A 22,687-nucleotide genomic window follows, 5' to 3' on the forward strand; every position below is an offset into this window, starting at 1 on the left:
TTTAAATGGTTATCATCATTTCAGACTCCTATGATACAAAAATGTACTGTTATTTAAATTACAGCTGAAATTAAAACAGACTAAGAACACCCCAATGTACTGTAATTTAGCAAATATTTGCACCTAAAAATGCTTAAAAATACTAATTTTGTTTAAAAAGCTAGGGGACCTATCCTGTGGAGGAGTGGGAAAGTAAAATAAGTTATCACTTTCCCTATTTCAGACTGTATAGTTCCTCTATTCTGTATCTTCCATAGCACTGAGCTCAATGTAGTGATTAAACAATCTATTGTTAATTTTAAAGAGTTTATTTTAAATGGGGAATTCATTTGTACAGTAAAGTGCTTCAGAGGGTTTTTTTTGTTTGCTTCTATGACTACAAAGAAACTTTATTTATCCTCATGGCCAGATGGTATAAAGTATTTCTCACTGAATACGTGAGACGTTCTGAGACGTTTTCCCTTGAAAATCTGCAATGTCGCTAATGTATTTGCACAAGGAGAATAATGGAAATGTTTGATAAATATCTGTAAGAACTACAGATTTCTGGTATATTGTGACTAAGTGTGTTGTTCTCATAGTCCTACTTCCAGAGGTTTGGCATTTTGCCTATGGTGTTATACATGGGAAAAACAGAATACCCTGTTTCTTTGTAGGTAAGAACAGCAGGTAAGACCTTGCTTTTCAAGTCCTTGTTTATATGTCTTCCATTTCTGGTGACTCAGACAATACATGAATAAAGGATGAGGGTATAATACATCTAAGCAAACAGCAGCTGTATCTCAGTCCTACCTAATGAGGTGTATGAATGATGCTTGAACAATAAACTAATATGTATGAATGAAGGAGGTCACTAGGTCCTAGTATGCCTGAAGGAGTTCTAAATTAGCTATCTCATCTACTATTTTAATATAAACCAACACTCATTTACAAGTTCTCTGGGCTTAAGCCATTTGATCTTCAGCAGTGCAGAGCTCCAAGGGATATTCTGAATGGTCTCATTCTATTCAAGTACAGAGTTAGAGCCTGAAGGATATATTCAGGCTGTTTCACCCTTGGATGAATGAGGCTTTGGAAAAATTAGGTAAATGTATAAGTGCATTTAAATGAAAAACTGAGCCCACATTTGGAAGAAATGTAGGATATGGTTTAAACATTACTTTGTTCTCATTAAAAACTATAAATGGTGGTCCAGAGGTAAGAGCCTGTGATTCATAAATTCTTTGCTCTGAAGTTACTGCTGCATGAAATATTTTCTTCATAGATGAATGGAGTTGTGAACATGAAGATAATGTTTTGAAGGGAGGGTCCATCAGGATCCCAGGACAGAGGAGATTCTGGTTTCAAGTAAAAAAAAATCTAAGTCTTTTTAAAAACTAAAGGATGAGTGGAACTGGTGGATGAAACACCTGCCAGATGAACACACACTGAGCTTTCTTGACAGCTCAAAGGTTTTTCAAAGATAGCAAATATTCTAGCATATTGGGATCAAAGTCCCTTGCTGAGGATAAATTGTGCTGAGATGACAACACGGAAAAATCCTTCCTTTTTGTAGTATATGTATTTCTAGCAGTTTGTTTCCTGCTTTGAGCAAAAATATTTTGTACACCCATGGAACAAATTCTTTTAAAGCCTATTAATGCCAGACTGCTTCCACCTTCCACGATATAATGAGGTTAGGTCTGGGTAAAGAATGACCCTATCATTTTGGCAAATCATGTGGGGCAAGAGAGTTAGAGTGATAGGAGGAAAGAGTAATAGGCTCTTCCATTTCATTCACTAGTATTGTTTTGGTTATGCTGGAGTTTCAGAATGACAAGGGCTTCTTTAATGCCCAGGGAACCAAAGGCACTTATGGCCCATTTTATGTATATTTTTCAATGTACATAAAATAGGCCATAAATTTGTGGAATTAGGAAGGTATTTCCCTGAGAACTTGGACTTTGTCCCTTTCTAGAGCAGAATGTCTTGCTTTTCTTTTTGTGCTTCATTCCAAACAGGCCTTTGTGGTAACACCATAAGTGGAATTGAAACTTGCTAACACTCTATTCAGGGTTTTGTGACATACTGGCAGTGTATTTTGAAGATCTGAAAGATGAAATGCAGATATTGTTAGGTTATGCAGAATATAACTGTACTGTAGACAAATCACCTCTCTGTATAAGATGGTGGATCTGGAATTCTTGGAATGAATAAATTCTTTTGTTGGAGAAAAAAAAGGTGGTGTCATAGCTTTATTCAATAATGAAAATTATATATGAGCTGGTATATACTTATGCTGAAATATAAACTGGTGAATTCACTGAGGTAAAAAAGTCTCTATCAAAAGGCTGCATAATGTGCTGAAGTTATTGTTGCTCTGGAGCAGCAGAGAAAACTATCTAGCCTTTAAAGAAGATGGGGAAAAATGTTTAGAGTGCTGAAGAGACCAAGGGAGCCAGTAGGGCTGGAAGCTTTGGCCAACCTCCTTCAAGACCTTCAATGCATCAAATTTGCTTGGTGAAAATGCATTTTAGGTTGTTCTTAGCAGTTGCCTTTTAGTTCTGGGGCTGCCTCCCCACCTTGAGGCCTGCCAGAGTCCAAGCCTGAACATCTCCCAAAAGCACTACAAGACTTTCCTGTCTGGGCAGGTGTTTAGAAAGCAAGGCTAAGATGTGATACTGGTGGTGGTGAGGGAAAGCTGGGGAAAAGATGGGTGATGGGGGAAAATATTTAATTTTAATTTCCTGCTTGCTTTTATATATTATTTTATTCTCTTGATTTGCTTTCTTTTACATTCTCTTGATTTATAAGTTTTTTTCCCCCCTCTTACTGTAAGCAACTCAGAGCCCTTGTTGGGAAGTGCAGCATGTAAATCTAATGAATAAATAAATAAATAATGGTATGTGGAATGACACCATGGAGGTACATACCAGGAGAGTGAAATTTCTTCTTAGACTGAAAGGCTTCTCTATCAGAGAACAATGCCTAACTTTGCCAAGGCAGTCTTTGGTATCCCACTAGTAGCTCTGAAAAAGCCTAAAAAGGAGACTCAGCTAGGAGTGGAACGGTCAAATTCTTGATGCCATATAGGCTGCTATTGACCATGAGCTAGTAACTGTTGTCTTAAGCATCAAAGTAACTTGCAGTGATTAAAAAGTATGAGGGATAAATACAGGGGATGTTGGTGATGCCAGCATTAAAAACTCAGGCACCAAAGGGCACCCATAAATGTGCAGAGAGTCTGCTTTGATGCGCTCTAATTACAATGTGTCAGAGCAGACTTGATTAATCAAGTCTCCTACAGTGTGGTAATTACAGCGCTCCAGCAGACTCCAGTGTCATGTGTATCAGCGTCCTTGCACTGAAAAATGGTGGTGGGGGCACTTAAACTAAAGCTGGTTCGATGAGCTATGGTTAAAGCACCCCTGCCACCATTTTTCAGTGCAGGGACGCTGATACATATGATGCTCTGGGCGCTCTAATTGGAGTGGCTCTCGGAGCCGCTCTAATTCAAGCACTACCCCACCATTCCCAGAGCACGTCTGTAAACGCCCAAAGATTTCGACAGTCTCAACTTTCCCCAAAGATTCTCATTGATTTGTTAAAGAGGAATAATTTTAAAACTTCTATTTAGACTTCTCTCAACCTTTCTTGTGAGGAACACTTGCCCTTTAAGGTGTTACTCAGCCAAAGGAAAACGATACTGTCGTCCAGGGCCATGACAGACCTATTTACTGAAAAAGCTTTTTGGATTAGCATAGGACTAAATTATTCTGTGTTAGAGAAAAAAAAACCCAAACAAATCTCCAAACTATGACTAAATCTGTCAAAAACCTAGCTATGACAATACAAGGCTACTTCTAAACTATTCACTTTTTACAAAGGTAAACCTACTAGAACTGAAACCACCTAACCAGCCCTGCAAGCATGCTCCCTTTCTCAGGCAGGGTAGTGAGAAAAAATTAATGGGAGTTGGTTGCTTTGCTTGTGTTATGTTTTGGGTTTGCATGGCTTGATAGCATAAGGGGTAGAAAAACAACCAACAGCCACTGTTGGATGCATTTGGATCTCTATTCTCATCTGTCCATGCAGAGAGCACTTGCACCAGAAATGGAACCCATATAAACAATCTCTTGTGGAGAATGTGATGTTTAAACCTACACTTTGGTCAAAATCTGCTTGCTCTGACTCAATTATATTTTTTTCACCCATTCCCTAAGAAAAGTGAACTACTGTAAGTCAAAGTGAAGGATTTAAGAGACTTTTTAATCTGATGGGAATCATACATTAAATAAATGTTTAATCCCCATAGGAGTAACAAAATACACATTATCTGCATCAAGCAAAAAGCTAAAATGCCAGCACTGGATTACTGATATCCAAAGCAAGGATTATTTTCTAATGTATTTACCATTTTCATGCTTTTGCTAAGGGCTAAAATGTTCTTTTTAAAAAACAAAATAACAACAACAACAAAAACCCTGCCTGTGAAATGTACTACCATTTAGAGCCATTTATCATAAACCTTCTATAACTAAATATATGTATATTTTACTTCTCAAAAATCTTGCATATCAAATTTCTTTTCATCCGTTTAATCTGTAGCAGAGCAAGAAAGTGATGATTCTACATTCAGCTTATCTCAAATCATGTATGGATTCTTCCAGTTTAGCCCTGCAAAGATTCTCCATGATAGCACATTTGCCCTCTACTGTTCACAACCATCCTTCTCCCTACCCTGTAGATTACAGTCAGTGGAATGACATTTTCTGACAGTTCAATCAACAGTAAGAGACAATAAATCACAAAGTGGTTACCCTCAAGTATACAAGCAGGGTATCGGACTTTCTTAATCCAACCCATTCTGCTGGATCGACAGGCCCACTGTAGAGGACTGATGATTTTAGCTCTTCTTTTTTTGCATTAGTTTCATTTTCCCAAGGCTAAAATGAAAAAAAAAAGATTTTATTTTTTTAGTTCTGTTTTCTCCATGGCCACTGAGGGCAGGAACCACAACAGCTCAGCAGAAACATGTCAGTTGAACACTCTGCAATGAAAGGACAGAGAAAAAGGAAACCTATGAAGTGCTTCCTTAGCAATTAAACCTTTTCTTGTAAGCACAACTACTCACCCTTGTGCAATTACTGGAAAAGGTGGCAGGATTAATAGATGTGAGCTGGTATAACATTTTGCAGATGATAATCACGCATGTCCAAACAGTGCAGATACTTGATGCCAATGAGCGAAGCTGAGCATATGGCAAAGCAAGAGCCCAGGCAATCACAAATACAAAGTTAAGCAAAGACACCTGGTGATAAAAAGATGGAAGAAAAAGAAGTTACTAAGAGCAGCCAGAAGACCAGAAGACTTTTTGCCACTTAATACTGAGAACACTTTATAGATGGCATAAAGCAAAAAATCCTTTAAAAGAAAGGACCACAAATAAATTCTAAGAAAAGAAATAAATATTTGCATCAGCTTGGAGGGTAATGATAGAAATGCAATACAACTTAGACATAGCAACAGCTGACTGAAGGGAAACTAAATAGCCAATTAGCTTGGAAACAAGTCTAACTTTTATTATTTCCCTTAACCTAAACATAATATACTCACTCCAAATACTGTTTGAAATGCAAAGGGACAACCCCTGGCTCTGCTGTTTTTAAGTAACAAGGAACACATGTGGAAGGAAAAGCAAGAAGACTGCTTTGTGGGGAAAGGAACTCACACTAATTATGTTACTGTCTACACCATATCACACAGTCCTCTGACGATTCTGCTCTGGTCTCTCTAACTCATTTGTAAAGGTACTGCTGACTGAAGGGAGAAAAGCAGAGGGATTATGACGGTGGTTCTCAACAGTTAACCAAAACCCCCTACAAACTAATACCTAATTTGGGGGGAGAGCTCTGGAGGACTGTTGGGTAACAAGGATTTTTACTGCCAACAAAGTATCAGCAGCTAAAAAGTCCAGCCAGAGTTCCCAACCCAAGTGAGGTTTGTTGTTTAGTGAAAGGTTGGGACAAGATCTGATCCAAAGTTTGGATATGGCATTTCACAGCCAACAGGTCCCAAGAGAAGAAGATTTTGACAACACATTTACTTGCCTCTTTCACAGTGACCCAAAGGATGTAAGAAGAAACGATTTTGATAATGTGAAGTTCTAAAAGCCACCATACAAAAACTTGCATCTTATGAAAATATTCCAGGAATTTCAAGAAGAGCACTGTGAGGCGGTCAATCACCAGATGCCACTTGTTTTTCAAATCTGAAAAGACAAACCAAATGGAATCACTGAGAACTACCCTTGCCCTTATAAAAAAGACTACATTTCTCTTTAGTAGATAATAAAAGGACAGGATTTTTACCTTGTGGCCCCAAAATTGGAGGTATTAAAAAGAATAAAATCAACTTTGACTTCTGAGGAAAGATTAAGACAAATGAAGCTCAGATCCAACCCAATGGCTAAGTACAGATGTTCTCTCTCACTGCGACAGGCAGGGGCTGAGGGGCAAACTCACTGGGCCAGCCAGGTACTGGCCCCCCTAGCGTGGGTCTGCCCAGCACAGAAGGGGAAATGCCCCCACCATTTTCTCACCTGCATCCTGGCTCATGGGGCTTTTCACTTCCCAGTCTGGTTCACCAGGGTGGCATGAGCTCAGCCTCACCCCCCCAGCCCCGCCTGCCTTTGAGAGGTGGGGAGAGGACCACATTGGCCCAGCCTGGCACCAACCCCCCCCCCCCCCCCGCCAGGGTTTACCAGGCATGGGGCAGTGAAAGCCCCCAATGAAGACTTTTCATAAGCCTGCAGCCTGGTGAGCCTGGCTGGGATTGGCTCAGTCCTGCCCTCTCCCTGGGAAGGGGTCATCAGGCTGCAGGGTTCTGAAAGGCCTCCAGTAGGGGCTTGCACTGCCCCATGCCAGGCATATCCTGGCTGGGAGAGATTGGTACCAGGCCGGGCTGGTGCGTTCCCGTCCTCACCCTCCCGCCTCTCACAGGTGGGGAGGCTGGGGAGGAGGCAGGGATAAGCCCATGCCAGCCTGGCAAGCTGGGCTGCAGGAGAGTGAAAAGGTCCCAATGGGGGCTTCTCCCATCTCCCCACACTGGGCAGACCCTAGCTGGGGGGCCAGTGCCCAGCTGGGCTGGTGCATTCACCCCTTTACCCCCCAGCTCTCACAGGCTGAGCTGATCCCAGACTAGTGAGCCAGAATGCAGGGGAGTGAAAAGCCAGGATGCAGGGGAGTGAAAGGCTCCCAGTGGGTCTTCCAAGCCCCCTACCATGCCAGGTTGGGGGGAGTAAGTTACAGCCTGGGCCAGTGCATTCCTCCCCCACCCCTCAGAGGTGGAGGCTGGGGAAGGGGCGGGACTGAGCTGATCCCAGCTTGGTGAGCTGGGCTCCAGGGGAGTGAATAGCCACCAGTGGGGGTTTTCCCCCTTAGCCAGGTAGGCATAGGTATGTTTTGTTATCATACATTTCAGCCAGTCTTGAGCTGAAGGTTCTATATACAAAAATTTATGTTCCATCATATGGGCCACCCTTAAAAAGATATTTCAAAGAGCTGTAATATAGCAATACTGTAATGTAATGAACTGCTATCCAGTGCATCCACACGTGGCAGATAGTGGAATGACCTTCAGGAAAGGTTAGCTATACAATAAGTAGGCATAACTCTGATGAGTAAGCAGTCATGGATCAAGCAGTGGCAACACCACCAGGATTGGGGTGGGGGGGCAGCAGATAGTAATGCTTTCCCTCCTGAAAAAGCCACATAGATCCTTTGACAGTGCTGTGATATGGCAAGTACAGGTCAAGCAGGAGGAAGAAAATGTTAGTGTCTCAAGGGCTGCAAAAGGAGATGAAAGTTGCAACAGAATGAGATGTTCAATTGTCTTAGCCTCTTTTCCATTGGATCAAGGTCCTATTCTGTCAAGAAGTGTGTGGAAGCTGAAATGCAGCAGCTTCTCCATGATAAAAGAAATCATGCACAGGCGTCTTCCAAGAAAAACAGCTTTTCCAGCACATTTTTCAAGCCCTTTGGGGAACAGCTAGTGATGAAAGAGGCAGGATTGTGATCATCTGGAAGCTCTTAGTCATGAACTGGCATAAAGACAGCAGTTACAGAAGGTCACTAGGGCTTGGACAAAGCACTTCTCCCAGCCAAATGTGCAGAATATTAACTCATCATCACCAACACCCTGTTCTGCCAGAAAAACCAGCAAAAGACATCACGGGAACATCTGCAATCTAAGCATTGGCACTTAACTGACTATTTCATTGCTTGTGTCAGGACTGCAAAGATGTCCACTTCAACTGAGCTGTGATAGGAGCCTATGGTTGCTGGACTGATCACCAACTCATCCACTCAGTTATGTCACTTAAACTGGCTCCCAAACTATGGCTGCAGCAGGAGTAATGCTGATGCAAGACCAATGTTGGAGGACTCAAGGACCCAATCAAGTGAGACTTCTTTCACCAGTGCCTCAGTGAAAAACTGGCAAATTCCAAACAACAAGAATGGGAGAATTCAGGGTGCCTTCAAGTCCACTGTCATAAGCGCCTGTGAAGAGAACTTGAATTCTGTATTAGGAAACATCAAGATTGGTTTGATGAGAAGGACTTGGAGATCCAAGAGTTGATTGACTACAAATGCAAGGCTTTTGGTGCTTGGCAGAATGACATAACTCCAAGAAAAAGAAATTGAATCACCAACAAGTCAAGGGAGAGGTCCAAAGGAAGATCTGTGATATGAAGAATGGATGGTGGGAACATAAGGAAAAGGAGATTCAACATCTTGCTGACGTCCATGATATGCACTATTTTTCACTGCCACCAAAGCCATCTATGGGTTGAGCACTCAGATGCCAACCAACCCTTTTGAGACCTAAAAATAGAGGCGACCTGATCAAGGAAAGGGGAGCCATCAATGCCCACTGGAAGGAGTATTTTGAAGACCTTCTCAAGCAGGATTCTGTTATTGACAAATGTGGTCTGAACTCCATCCTGCAGTACCAAGTCAGAGATAATCTCAGAATCCCTCTAACTCTTGACAAGGTGAGGAAAGCCATCAAGCAGGTGAAGAATGACACAGCAGCTAGAACAGGTGGAAGCCCTGCTGAAATTTTCAAGCAGGGGGGATAGGAGCTTACATCACAGCTTCATCCTAAGAATCCAAAATGATGAGGGAATCCCAGTGACACTGTGATTTTGACAATCTTAAAGAAAGGAGACAAGTCCAACTGAGGAAATTACCAAGGGATCACTTTACTGTCCACCACAGGAAAGATCATTGAGAGAACATCTTGAACCATCTCTTTCTACTTGCTGAAGAGTTCCTCCTGGAATCTCAGTTTATTTTTAGGGCATCAAGAAGCACAACAGATAAGATCTTCACTGCTCACCAGCTGCAGGAAAAATGCATTTGAAATGCATTTAAAATTTTATTTGAAACCTTATGATGACAACAGGATATGGAAAAGGAGCGGCAGAAACAGCATGCCACAGACTGAAACAAGAGTCACCCACCCCACACAGAAACATGTGCCCAAGTTGATACAGACTGTTGATCCTGGATTGGCCTCATCAGCCATCTTCAGACCCATAGATAAAGAACAGTCATGGAAGACAGTCATTCTTGACTGCAAGGGATTCCTGATGATGAATGTAGCAACAGAAAAAATAACACCATGCTAGTGTATGGCTGAACACTGTATTCCACACACAGAATCCATTGTTGAAATACCTAAAAAGAATCAAGTCTCACAGATAAATACATATTCTTTTGGAAGGAGCCATTTTACTGTAATAGATATTTGTGAAGTATTTTGCAGAATCCAAAGTCTCTCCCTATAGAAAGACTAAAATGTTGACCATAACTCTGTTCTCTTTCCATCCCCTTTCCCCTACTCTTCTTTTGTCTTGTCTATTTAGACTAGGGGTAGGCAATTATTTTGGCTGTAGGGCCACTTAATGAGTATTTGGTGAGCCGTTGAGGGCTGCAGGAGTAGCCCCACCCCTTGACAGGTGCCCCACCCCCTGGTTGCCATCTTGGGACTGGAAACCCCACCCCTAACCCCTGATCTTTGCTACTGGAAGTCCCTCCCATTGTTCCCAGAAGTACTCCTTTTCAGAGGGGGGTTTGGCCAACTTGGAGCAGAAAAAAAATGAACTATATACTAAAAATCAAACATCTACTATAACATATTTTAATTTTATTTCAAAAAATATTTCTGTCCTGATTCATGTGTGTTTGCATAATAGCTCAAAATGAAGTCTTACTCTTGCTGCTGCTTTGCTCCCATGTGCTACCATTTCCCGCCTGCCTGCCTGCTCACTGACACTTCTACCCCATCTACTGCTGCCACCTGCCTGAATGACAATACTGCTTCGACCCCCCAACTGCTGCTGCTTACATACCTGTGGGGCTGGGGTCAGGGATGTCCCATGGGAGAGGGTGAGAGCACAGCATGCGCTGCCCGCATAGAAGTGAGCAGGACTCAGTCCTATGTAAGCATAGCAGAGGCAGCCCAGGGCCAGGCAGGATACAGTGAATTGGTAGGCACCCGTCCATGGGCAGATGAAATTGCCTGGCAGGGTGGATCTGGGCTGTGGGCTGTAGTTTGCCCACCCCTGATTTAGACTGTAAGCTGTTTGAGTGAAAGGCTCTCTTTTAGTCTTCAGAACCAGGTTCTCAGTTGGATTTTAGGCTCTACCATAATAGTAATGTTACTAATAATTTAGTTTCAAATAATTAAAATAATGCAACATAAGGAATCAACAGCTGAACTACTATATCAGGGGTTGACAACTAGGGATACACATACCCCTGGGGGTACTTGGAATAGTCCTAGGGGGTGTGCACGGAAGGGTGAGGACGGAGCACTGCCGCCTCCCAGGAGCAGGGTCAGAGTAGGGTGAGGGCAGCAGCATCCCTCTGCAGGGCAGAGAAGCTCACACACAGTGGCCGCTGCTGCCACTCACTAGCCTGGTGAGCTTCCCTGACCTGCAAGGGGTCACCGCTGCCCTCACCCCAGCCCAGTGAGCTTCCCTGCCCCATCCTAGAAGGCAGTGGCACTCTGTCCCTGCCTGCTCATGCGCCATCCCTCACTGTCCCTACCCTGCGTTTGGCTACGTGCCACCCCCTCCCCTACATTCAGCCATGTGTCACTCCCTCCCCTCACATTCGGCCACACTCCACACACCCCTGCATTCAGCCGCATGCCCCACCCCCCTATATCTGGCCAGGGGGGTAGGTGCTTTGATTAAAAAAGGTTGACAACTCCTGTACTATATCATAGTTTATAACCAAAATAATGAATTTTAAGGATGTGACCCTAACAGTTGGTCCATTGGTACTGACAAATATGCTTCTTTTGGAGGTCATTCAGAGACACTACCTTGAGTGTAGCTAGATTAGTTTGTAAGATCAGGAATTACTAATTGGCTTTTGCTTTACAGTGCTATTTATGAGAAGGACGGAAAAACCACTGGACATTGCTAATGCTAAGCAAAGTGTAGATGTGAAAGGATCTTCTGCATACTAAAAATTACTTCTCAGTTGGTCTTACATAATTAAGCACTCTGAACTCAACTTGCATTTAAAAAAATCAGTGCATATTTTTTTAAGATCTTGCTTTTATGGGGGTCCAGATAATAGGTATTAATTTCTCTTTTTCTTCCTCAAAAAAATTCTTAGGGAACACCAATGAAAAAGAAAAGAACAAAACAAAAATTTCAACATAACACTGTTAAGCAATTATAGAACAGTGTCCTTTTTAACTATGCATGTATTTGTATGTATATGTTTATATTAGGAAGGAAAGTCTTTAATTAAAGTTCCACATTTTATTTTTCAGTTAATATAATTCAATATGATTTTTAATAACACTGAAGATAAACAGGTGGCAGAGGAATAAGAAAGAGTGTGTATATTATTTTCATAAGCTCTGTCTGGTATACCAAGCACAATACACTGTACAAGAGGTTACACATGAAAAGAATGGATTCAACACAGCATTATTGGAACAATCCTATGTAATCACATTAGGACTACATGCATTAGCATGCTACAGCAACATTAGCAATTCCAACCTCTTCAGTTCTTAAAAATGTTGTAGCTTTTTGGTATAAAAGTGTACCATTTGGTATATATTTTGAAAACAGAGATTCTGCCCAGAGGCAGACTTTGGGCTGATGCCAAAATTCTCTTAGTGCAACCCAGAGAGAAGGTCTTGAGGGAGTCAGTTGCAGCTCCCTAATTCTCAATTCAACTTCATCAGTGTAGGTTGACTTATGACAGCTGCCAGTGGTCCCAAGAGATCTTCCACCAGCTGAGGTAACCAAAGTGCAGCATATTCTAGTCACACCCCTCTCAGTGCATAAGTAATACATGAGCTGAATACACCAGCTCTGTTCTTGCTGTAGACTCCTTTAGGCTGGGCAATTCCCAGCTATGGAGGCATGAATGTTTTCAGCTCTCTTGAGACTGAATGAGTGCAGGGTAGGGAAGTTAAAGCAGCCATATTTCTTTGAGCACAATACATTAAATGTCTGTGTTTCAATCCAACATTTCTACATATAATACTGAGAATTGCCAACATAATCATAAGGCAGTTTCCAGATGGTTTGATTTCCCCTGGTTCTAAACACCCTCTCCAGTTTCCTGTTCTTGACCTGCTCTTCCTCCTGCTAATCTAAGTCACACAGGGTTCACGTTACTAACTGAATTACAGAGAATTACAGAAATTATTTATGTTTTAGTTTAGGAATATCAACATCATCCTTAGCCCTCATTACCCTTAGGCATTTGTATGGTCAGCTACAATCAGTGACATGTTCCTCATTCAAAATGGCAAAATTTGATACTCGTGCTGCTCATTAATAATGAAGTGGGGACATTTGGAAATGAATTATCTTAAAAGCATACAGGACAAAAGAAAAAATAACTGAAAGTGTTATTGCTTAGAGAATTCACTCAAAGAAGATTTCCCATAATTTGTAGGGACTTGCCCATACAACCTTCCTTGGCTACTTAAAGGATTCTCCACCAGTAGGTTTTTTCATTTTGTAAGCATAGGAGGTAGGTAGGAGTAGCTGCTCTCACTTTAAGTGACTGCAGCCTGTTGAATAATTAACAAGTAGCCATCTGCTCAACTCAGACTATTTTGGCAAAGAGTCTAGTCAAAATTAAAAGGGAAACACGTAACTTAAAGTGAGTCAGGCTTATTAATAAAGTTGATATAAAGTTGGCAAAGCTCATAAAATTAACTGCCTTCATAGTCTACCTGTAGTTTCTTCTACTTCTGAATCATCATCATCTTCTTCCTCTTCCTCTTTCTCTTTGTCTTTTTCTTTTTCATCTTCACCGTCCCTTCCCTCCTCACTGCTCTCTTCTGTGCTCTTGTCTCCATGCTCTTCCACATTTTTAGCCTCTTTCTTTTCATTGCCAGCAGTTAAACTCATCATGGTTATGTCAGGCAGACTCCCATCTTGGTGTACCAGTCTGTTGATAAATATCAGTATGTCAGCAAATTGAATAGTAATGGCACCAGGAACTCCCCTCCCCACCCCGCCTTTCCTCAAACAGTATAATTAAACAGACAAACAAGCAGTTCATAACAAATGCCTTAGAACTGGAAATGATAACGATTCTGGTACTTTCTGAAAGCAATCGCTGTACACTGAGTCAGAATATATTAGTAATTATTTCTTTTTCAGATACCAATGGCTAGTTAGTAATGAGTGGTATTGACACCTAAACTTGACATTTCCCCCAATGGAGAAAATGGTCAGAGTTTAAGATGAAGAAGCATGAAATGACATTGTTAAAAAGCAAGCATTTCATGACTTCACGGGGGACTTACTCATTTTGGTGGATTGGTAATTTTTTCTTGAGGCTGCTCAAAATAATTGAAACAGAAAGAAAAAGGGAAATGAGAACAGAGGGGTTAAAAAGAAGGTCAGAGATAAATACAGCATGCTACATAACTACTAAGGCACTCTCCTACTCTATCTGCAGCAGCCTTCTGATGCCAAGAGCATGCCACCATGACATTAACAGGGTGCTTTGATTAAGTTATAGAATCATAACAGAGATAGAAAGAGTGCACGATAAAAACGCTACAACTAAATGCAGAAAAGGATTAATTCTCTCCCATGCATTTAGGGATGCACCTGGATTGTCAGAGGTAAGTTATATAATTCATAGTTTGAATATATTTTCATCTCTTTGAAAACTGAAAGAAGCAACTCCGTAGGAATGTGCTAGTTTCAAATTTGTTGATATCATACTTTGAACCTTAATTTGTATTTTAATGGATCATTTTACAAAGCAAAAAGCAGTGGAAATAAGCTAAAACACACAGGGTGTAAGCTATGTATTTTTAATGTGGGAACTGTGGTATTGTATTAGCATGATAATACTTCAACAACTGCCCTATAATCTTTAGTAATTTTGCTTTCCTTAGTAAAAAGCAACTATTTATCTTATACGATATACAAGGTTTTGAGTTAATAAAATATTCATCCATGTATTTTATTTTCAGACTTATTGACACTGGACATAAATTTGAGATAATCTTCCCCTAAATTTTATATAAAGATGCCTCTAAACATTGTGGGTGTTCATATTAAGCTTTGGGTTGGATCTGCACTGCCAGCTCCCCTCTCTGTACTATACTCAAACTCCCCTTTTGTATGTAGATCAGAACTACATGATTTTGTATGCAGATCAGAACTGTGAGAGACTGACTCTTTTCTAGTATAAGAACTTCTGGTATAAAAATATTATTCTTGCTCCTTTAATATGTGCTTGATCCTGCCCATACCACTGAGCACATGGCTAAAAGTTCATTTGAATGGGACTACTACTTGCAGTAGTCTTTTTGGCGGTATATGTATGCAGGAACAGGTCTCTAAACAGTTAGCTGTGGTGAGAAAAATACTATATTCAGGAATGTTCTTCAACACCCTGGGTGCATCTACACATGTATTGATCGCTGTTGCTACTGCGCATTAAGTTTAGTACCTCTAATACAAGGTACTAACTAAATGTGCAGTAGCCACCACTACTGTACAGTAGAGCGAGCACACAGGCTAGGGACAGACATTATACATAAACTGGTTTACGTGATCAGAAACTGGTTAAACCTGTAACTGAACAGATGTTTAGTGCACAAAGAAACCATTTGAAAATGGCTGAAACTGGTTTGAGATAAACCTGGTTGAATGTAGTACCAAACTTAACTGATTTGGGTCAAACTGGTTTATGCAATGTCTGTCCCAGACCCCTTGCTGGTTTAAGATAAACCAGGCACCCCCAGCATTGTGGCATGCTCTCTGGGCTGGGCAGGGCTCTCTGCTCCACAGCAGGGCTGGACCCTCCCCTCTGCTCTCTGGCTGGAGCTCCAGCAGAACTTGTAGGTACAGCAAGGTCTGCCAGGCTTCCCCCTGCCCTCCCCTCCCCAACCCACTCGCTGCTCACTGCACAAGCAGGAATCCCCCCTCCCTCCTATCTCCCATATTATGGACCCCAGCCCCACAGACCCTAGGCATATGGTATGCTAGCTAATGCCAAGAGGTGTCTGTGTGTGTGTCTTCAATTTCACTGGGACAGGCAGACAGAAAAGTGACTGCTTAGGGCTTTTTGGAGCTAATCAACAGGTCAGCTGGTAAGCTGTTTAAGAAGAGTTTGAAATAATGGAGAGAGGCTATTGTTTTGCTCATGGGGTGATAAACACTCTTATCAGCTCCCTGCTCAGACTTGCTTGCCTGTCAGTTTGCTGCAGACAGTATAAATAATCAGGGAGGGAGATTGAAAAGCTCCATATCATCAGCAGATGCATGCACTGCACACCTAGCCTTGCCTCAGAGTGCTAGCAGGGGGCTGGGGTCTGGCAACATTCCCGCCCATTAAGCAGCCAGTGGGGATAAGCTTGGGATGGTGCAGCCAGATACCTCTAATCAAAGCATCCTGCTGGGGCCTGGCCACCCCCCTCCCCTCAGCTCAGCACTCTGCAAGGGAAGGGAGGGCTGCTGTAGTGCGCCCCCCCCCCCCAACCTGAGCCACTGTAGGCATGTGCCTGAATGTCCTCAGTCCAGAGAGAATGTTTGTCTGGCTACAAACCGGTTCAGCCTAGCTAGGTTAAACTAACCTGGAAAGACTGAATCAATTCAGGTCAGATTTTTTGAATGTCTGTCCCTAGCCCTAGTCTTTTCATGATGCTTAATGCATAGTAGACTAATTCTGCCGTGTATTAGTACATTTGCAGAGCTTTTGCCATGATGTGCTAATGCACAGTGGAATTAATCTACTGCACATTAAGCGTCTCATGTAGATGCTCCCTCTTATTACTATTTTGGGACCTGGGTAAGTAATTTTAGTAAGCTAAAATATTGTTTTATTTTTATTTACAATACAGAATTATGGCACATTAATCAACATTTGAAATAGACAACATGCAACTTTTATGAAGATTTTAGAAAATTGAAAACCTAGTGATATTTATCAGATCTATACAATGTATTTCAAAACATTGCTAATAAAACAGCAACAGGACAGCCTCAGCAGGTAATGGGACAGTCAGATGAACAAAAGCATCTTTTAAGTTTAATGTGCCTGCAATTCCTTCATATTGCAAGTCACGTGGCTTACATAATGAAAGGTTACAGAAGCCTGGGTACTTCATCCGCATGCAGATTAATGGCATGCTGGTTATTAAAATAATAGAACTATAATACAACAATTTCTTCCCCAAATAAAATCTTACATAGTGACCATAACTGTGAAAGCAGTTATCAATAACCCTCCCTCCTCCTCCCCAGTATGGAATAGGACTCCATGCCTGTTAATCTCATTATGACTTGATCCAATGTCAATTACTGTATTATAAATGTACTGTCTAGTGAGAATGGGAATTTCACTGAGATATTTAATTTTTAGGAATAAACAAGAAACAAAATCAAACCTTAATGTATTGTAGTACATGTCTCTGGAAATCTTATTGCAAACCTATGCAGAATTTCTATCAGTATAAATGGGAGTTCCATGTACATAAAGAATCTTACAACAATTAAAAACTTAAAGACTCAGGGCATTTATACACATGTTCTGGAAGGCAGCAGGTGGGGAGGGGCTACACTTTAATAAGAACAGCTGTGAGAGTTGCTCTAATTAAGCCAACCAGAGCATAATGTGTATCAGTGTCCCTGTACTAAAAAATGGCAGTGGGGGCGCTTCAACTAAAGCTCACTGAAGAAGCTTTAAAGCGTCTCCATTGCCATTTTTTAGTGTGGGGACACTGATACACATGATGCTGAAGTCTGCTGGAGCATGGTAATTACCACGCTCCAGAAGACTCGATAAATTAAGTCTGCTCCGACACACTGTGATTACAGTGCATTGGAGCAGTCTTGATGTACATGCATTGGCACCCTCAGTTCCTAAGCTAATGTAAATAATCACAGATCTATTAAAGTCAATGGATAAAACGTGTCTTCATGTTTACACCTCCAGTGACTTCACAGAGGTAACTCCTCATAGACACAGTTGTGAGAAATCTGGCCACTGGGTGAAAATCAGGCAGATTTTGGTTCATTTTCTATATTTAGTTAATTTTATAAATAGGGCCAAATTTTGATTTCATTCATTGCTAGGAACCCACCAAATTCATGGTGTAAGTGGGCTTCATGGCAGCTCCTTTAATTTTGCAGGTTCCTCCACACGTACCCTCCCCACCCCCATTGGTGGAGGGGCCCTGCCACTCAGCAGGATAGCAAAAAACACAGTTTAAATATGGCATCATTTTTGCCTCCTGGTTGGTCAGCAGCAGGACCACCAAGGCTCATCAGCCTTATCAGCCAATCAGTTGTGGAGGAGCGCAGGAGAACCTGCAAGATAAAAGGAGCCTGCTTCCATCATTAATTCAGTAGGCTCCTAATTCATCCCTATACAAACCCACTCAAATCAATGTAAAGGAGAACAGCTGTGGTCCACAGCATTGTCCTCCCCTCATGTTTACTACTATATCTTTGCCATTTACTTCTGTGGCAATAGAACAGACCTGTAAGAGAGAAATCTATGTGCCATATTCAGGCACTGAAAAAGTCTAAGTACGTGCTTAGGCTCTATTGTCATCAGTGATACTTCAGGCAATAGCTTGGTGCTTAGCTGAACTGAGGATAGATAATATACCCAATAACTCGGGTGGTGGTCAGGCATTGGAACAAGCTACCTAGAGGAGCTGTGGAGTCTCCATCCTTAGAATTATTGAAAGGCAGGATAGAAAGACACATGGCTGGCATGGTTTAGTTGGGGATGTTCCTGCTTTGCACAAGAAGCTGGACTAGATGACCTTGTGATGTCCCTTCCCAGCTCTGCTTTCCTATGATCCTTCTATCCTATGAACTATTTCCCTAAAAATATTATTTTACTTTGAACTTTTCTTCCTCCAAATTTATTGCTAATTTTTCTTTCCTTGCTGGACAGGCTATAATGGATGTTAGTATTTGTAAAAATAAGGAATATTTAACTATTACATGGTATACAAATGACAAATAGCACTGAAATTGGTTTGATATATTTATTAGCATGTCTGTAAGACAGTGATAGACTCTTCAAAACTAGTCATCTTTTGAAAAAAAAACAAAGAATATATAATGGTGCAAGATTATCAGAAAAAAAGCCAAAGGAAATCATGTGCATTTTGTTCCATTAATGAGGGAAAGAACTGAATACCTGGTCAACAAGATGCTTTAAAGGAAAAGCCACTAATGGTTTTAGATAAGGCCATTCCTTTCCCTCATATTACTTGAACATGGTACCTATTCAGCCTACCTCACGGTACCTGGATGAATTCAATGCAACTCCCTGGATACATAAAGTCGGGTATGTGTTGAAATTCCTTGTTAAATTATGCTTAAATAAGTTTTATAAAAATAATAATAATTGTTATTCAAAGTATTAATGGATTTTTTACTACAGGTAAATTTTCTGAAAACTTTTTTAAAACCCTTGTTCCAAAATTATTTGTCAAAAAATTCTCTTTTAACAACTCTTGATCTGCAGAAAACTCATGGGCTGCCTAGTGGGCATAGAGTTAACATCTGCTTGCAGCAACACCTTGGAAGAACAACAAACTGACCAGCTACATTTGTCACACAAAATATTTTTTATATCATACTTGCTTGGGAGCAACATAGTCTTTTGGCACTGACATGTTTATACTAAGAGACACTGACTATATTCAGGGTTCAAGTTGTTCATTTTGAGTGGACACACAGATACAGGTTTCCCTCAATTTATGCTGTACATGTGTTCCTGGAGAATGGTGCATAAATCGAATCTGCATAAAGCAAATCCACTTTACAATGTAACAAACAGGGATAGGTTCCCATGGTGGTGAGGGAGGGAGACAGAGTGAGGCTGGGACTAGAGAAGGGGCGGGGGGAGGGGTGCTGCTCATGAGGCTGTACAAGGTAGCAAAGCAGAGGGAACAGAGTGGCACTCATCCCAGCCCTGGCTGCAGCTGCCTTGGGAGCAACCGGTACCAGCTGCCTGCAGCTGCTGGGCTGCACTGTGTTCTGACTGGCCCGACACATCTCTTCTCCTGGGCTGCGCTGTGCCCTGGTGCAGGCAGCTTATGTCGGCTGCATGTGGGGCCACTGCAGCCAGGGCTGGGGTGAGTACTGCACCCCACACTGCTTGGGCCTCTGCTTGTCTACACTCACCCCAGCCTGTGCTGGAGCAGCCCTGGGAGCAGCTGACACCAGCTGCCTGCACCACGGCACAGTGCAGCCCAGGAGCTGGGTGAGCTCAGGTGTGGGGGGACAGGCAGAGCATGGTGCAGCCCAGTGGCTGCAGGCTGCTGGTGCCTGCTGCTCCCAGAGCCACTGCAGCCAGGGCTGGGGTGAGTGGGGCCACGGCCCTTTTCCCTCCCCCCACAGACTTACTTCCTTGGGTGGGGGGGAGGGGTATCTATGCTAATCGCATAAGAGTGAATTTACCTTGCGTATAATGAATTCTGGGTTTAAATATGCTCATCGCATAAGAGCAAATTTGCATATAAAGAACCCGCATAAATCGAGGGACACCTGTACCATGACATTTACTCTGTATCTGACTGGAATGGGTGTCACAGTTACAATCAAGTTTCTGATGCTGACAGTCAAGTTTGTTAGCTCAATATTTGCATTCTGTGAGTTGTGCTTAAAATTTACAATTTCTATGAACATTTCTGCCAGTAAGCTTGTTTGCAACAGCAGGGATTTTCAAAGGAGCCTGTATGTGTTTCAAAAGAACTGAAATCACATTCTTCTTTGAGAAACCCAATTAAGAATATTTACTGGAGGCAGCAAAAAATGAGGCATAAGCACTCAGTAAGAAATAATTTTTTCATCTGAGTAGAGTATTTACAGAGAACTTGTTGAGGTATTGGCTCAGTTCTCATTTCTTTTCATGAGAAACAAATCTGCACTGTTCTTACTTTGACCTGAAAAGAAATTATGTCATTCTAAAAATGAAAAGAATCATGGGTAAGTACTTTAAAGGGCCAATTTTATAAAAGCATAATAATGACACTGTAAGTTTTAGAGTTCAAATCTTGTAGCTTTCAACCCTGGTTAACTGTCTGGGGAAGTCCAGCATTTAGTGGGTATTGTATTTGTGTCTACACTTTTTCTTTGCAAAATAAAACACTAACTTTGTAGGCATAGGCTCACTCTTCAGATAAATTCATGTTCTGTGAATATTTCCTCATCTCAAGTACATTTTTTCAAGTGTTTCTGTACATGTCCACATATATGCAGGTGAGCATGCTTGTTTCCATGCATAAACAAAGGATAGACAAATCAGATTCCTAAAGTAATTCTGCTAACTGTACCCAATTCAAAAAGTATTGGCTACACCTTTATGAAGCTTGGATAAAGTTTAGGAGGAGAATCCCAGTTGAGGAGTGAACCCACAACCTCTAAATCTATATATGGCAGATGTGTTAACCAAAGGACTAACATACATAAATAACGTTGTCCACTTACTTCATGGTAGCACACAGAAAAAGTGATTTTTGTATAAAGGAAGTGAAGGAATAGCAAGCAAATTAAGGTACATACTTTTTATAAGAAAGGAAATATTGAAGTACCCACCTATTTATTATTAGATAAACACGACCATTGACTTTGGCGTGGCTATGAGGTAAGAGATGAAAGCACAAGAATGCATGTGATGGCAATGGAAAAATGAATTAGAGAGAGAAAAAGAGAGATTGTTAAACAGGAATGAAAGTACTTCAGTTTTTACTATAGAGGCACATGTCACAATGAGACACTAAGTTGGAAAGTTTATTACGAAACATGCAGTTGAAAATGCTAGGAAGCCCACAGATTCAATAGTGTTACTTAGATTTTATGGAAATTAGAAAGATCTTAGTAAATCTTAGAGACCCAAAAATATCAGAAGAGGTGTTATTCTTTTATATTCTTTAGTCTAATCCCTTACCATATAAAATAAATAATTTATTAAAAGAGTCAGAAATGAATCTTTTGCTTCTTTGGACTGACATTTATCTTAAGTGCTTCCAATGGCCTCATTACTATAATATCTCAGTATTTCACAGTTTAAGGTTTGATCTCCATTTTTTAACTTGTGAAACAGAAATAGGGAATTGTTATATAAATTTTATTTTAGACAGCCGATGATGTGGCTTGACTAAGGCCACAAAGGGAATCTTTAATGGAACAAGGAATTGACCTGGATCGAAGGCAAGCATCATAATCACCAGACCTTTCCTCAATATAAAATTCTCCTTTAATGTAAAATTCAACAGCCCAGTGCTGCCACTGAGAAGTGCCTTTTTCCATGAGAAAATGTCTTGTTCCAGCACCTACCTAGCAGAGTCCTACCCAGGACCAAGCTTCATAATCTTTACTTAACTAGTAATGGTGTGAGAAGTGGGCCATATTCGATTCGGATTTGGCATGAATCAAGGACAGTGATTTGATTTGTTGATTCAGATCACTGTCCCCAATTCGATTTGGCTGAATCCGAATCTGAAGATTCAATGCTGATTTGGAGAACGCAGACATAGCTTTAAAAGTTTTTTCTACATACCTTGAGGTAGCAGGCATGGCTCATGATCACTGTGATGCTAGGGTGCATAGAGCATCCTACAGGAGTGGGGGGGGGGGCAGGGGGCCCTTCCATGTACTTGGCGGCGAACTCAGAAGTGGACCAGAAATACTTCTGATACACTTCTGGGTTTGCCAGGAGTGCACTGGGGCCCCCCCTGTGTCTCCCCAGCTTGACAATTGGCCATGGGTGGACCCCAGGTGCCTCCCCCAGACACAGGAGGCACCAGTCACTGAGTTGCGGGTTGGGGGGGGACCCCCACCATGCTCCCCAGCAGACCCAGAAGTGCACTGGAAGTGCTTTTGGTCCACCTGCCAAGTGCACTGGGGAGCCCCCCACACTCCTGTGGGACGTTTTATGCACCCCAGCACTGCAGTACTCACAAGCGCCGGCTACCTATAGGTATTTACAAAAAATATTTAAAGCTGTTTCTATGTCTGAATCTCGAAATCTTTCCAAATCACTCTGAATCGATTCGGAGGGTTCTGATTCGATTTGAAGAGATTAAAGGGTCCTCTAATTCGATTTGGATTCAGAGATTCAGCCACCGAATCGGGCCAAATCTCTACCAAATCGAATCAGGGAGG

The 22,687-nt window shown here is 41.6% G+C and overlaps 1 protein-coding gene across 6 annotated transcripts in view; it reads right to left on the reverse strand.

The window, feature by feature from the left end:
• PIEZO2 (piezo type mechanosensitive ion channel component 2) overlaps window positions 1–22,687 on the reverse strand; it is a 537,727-nt gene that overhangs the window by 125,686 nt on the left and 389,354 nt on the right. For all 6 annotated transcript variants that reach the window (XM_019490413.2, XM_019490411.2, XM_059724250.1 and 3 more), the window contains 4 exons: window positions 13,264–13,481; window positions 6,090–6,250; window positions 5,114–5,290; window positions 4,800–4,925 (listed from right to left, as the gene is read on the reverse strand). In XM_019490413.2, coding sequence (XP_019345958.2) covers window positions 4,800–4,925; window positions 5,114–5,290; window positions 6,090–6,250; window positions 13,264–13,481 — 682 coding nt within the window. The remainder of the gene's footprint in view (window positions 1–4,799; window positions 4,926–5,113; window positions 5,291–6,089; window positions 6,251–13,263; window positions 13,482–22,687) is intronic.

The sequence above is a fragment of the Alligator mississippiensis genome, chromosome 3, assembly GCF_030867095.1.
Source record: "Alligator mississippiensis isolate rAllMis1 chromosome 3, rAllMis1, whole genome shotgun sequence".
NCBI classification, from domain to species: Eukaryota; Metazoa; Chordata; order Crocodylia; family Alligatoridae; genus Alligator; species Alligator mississippiensis.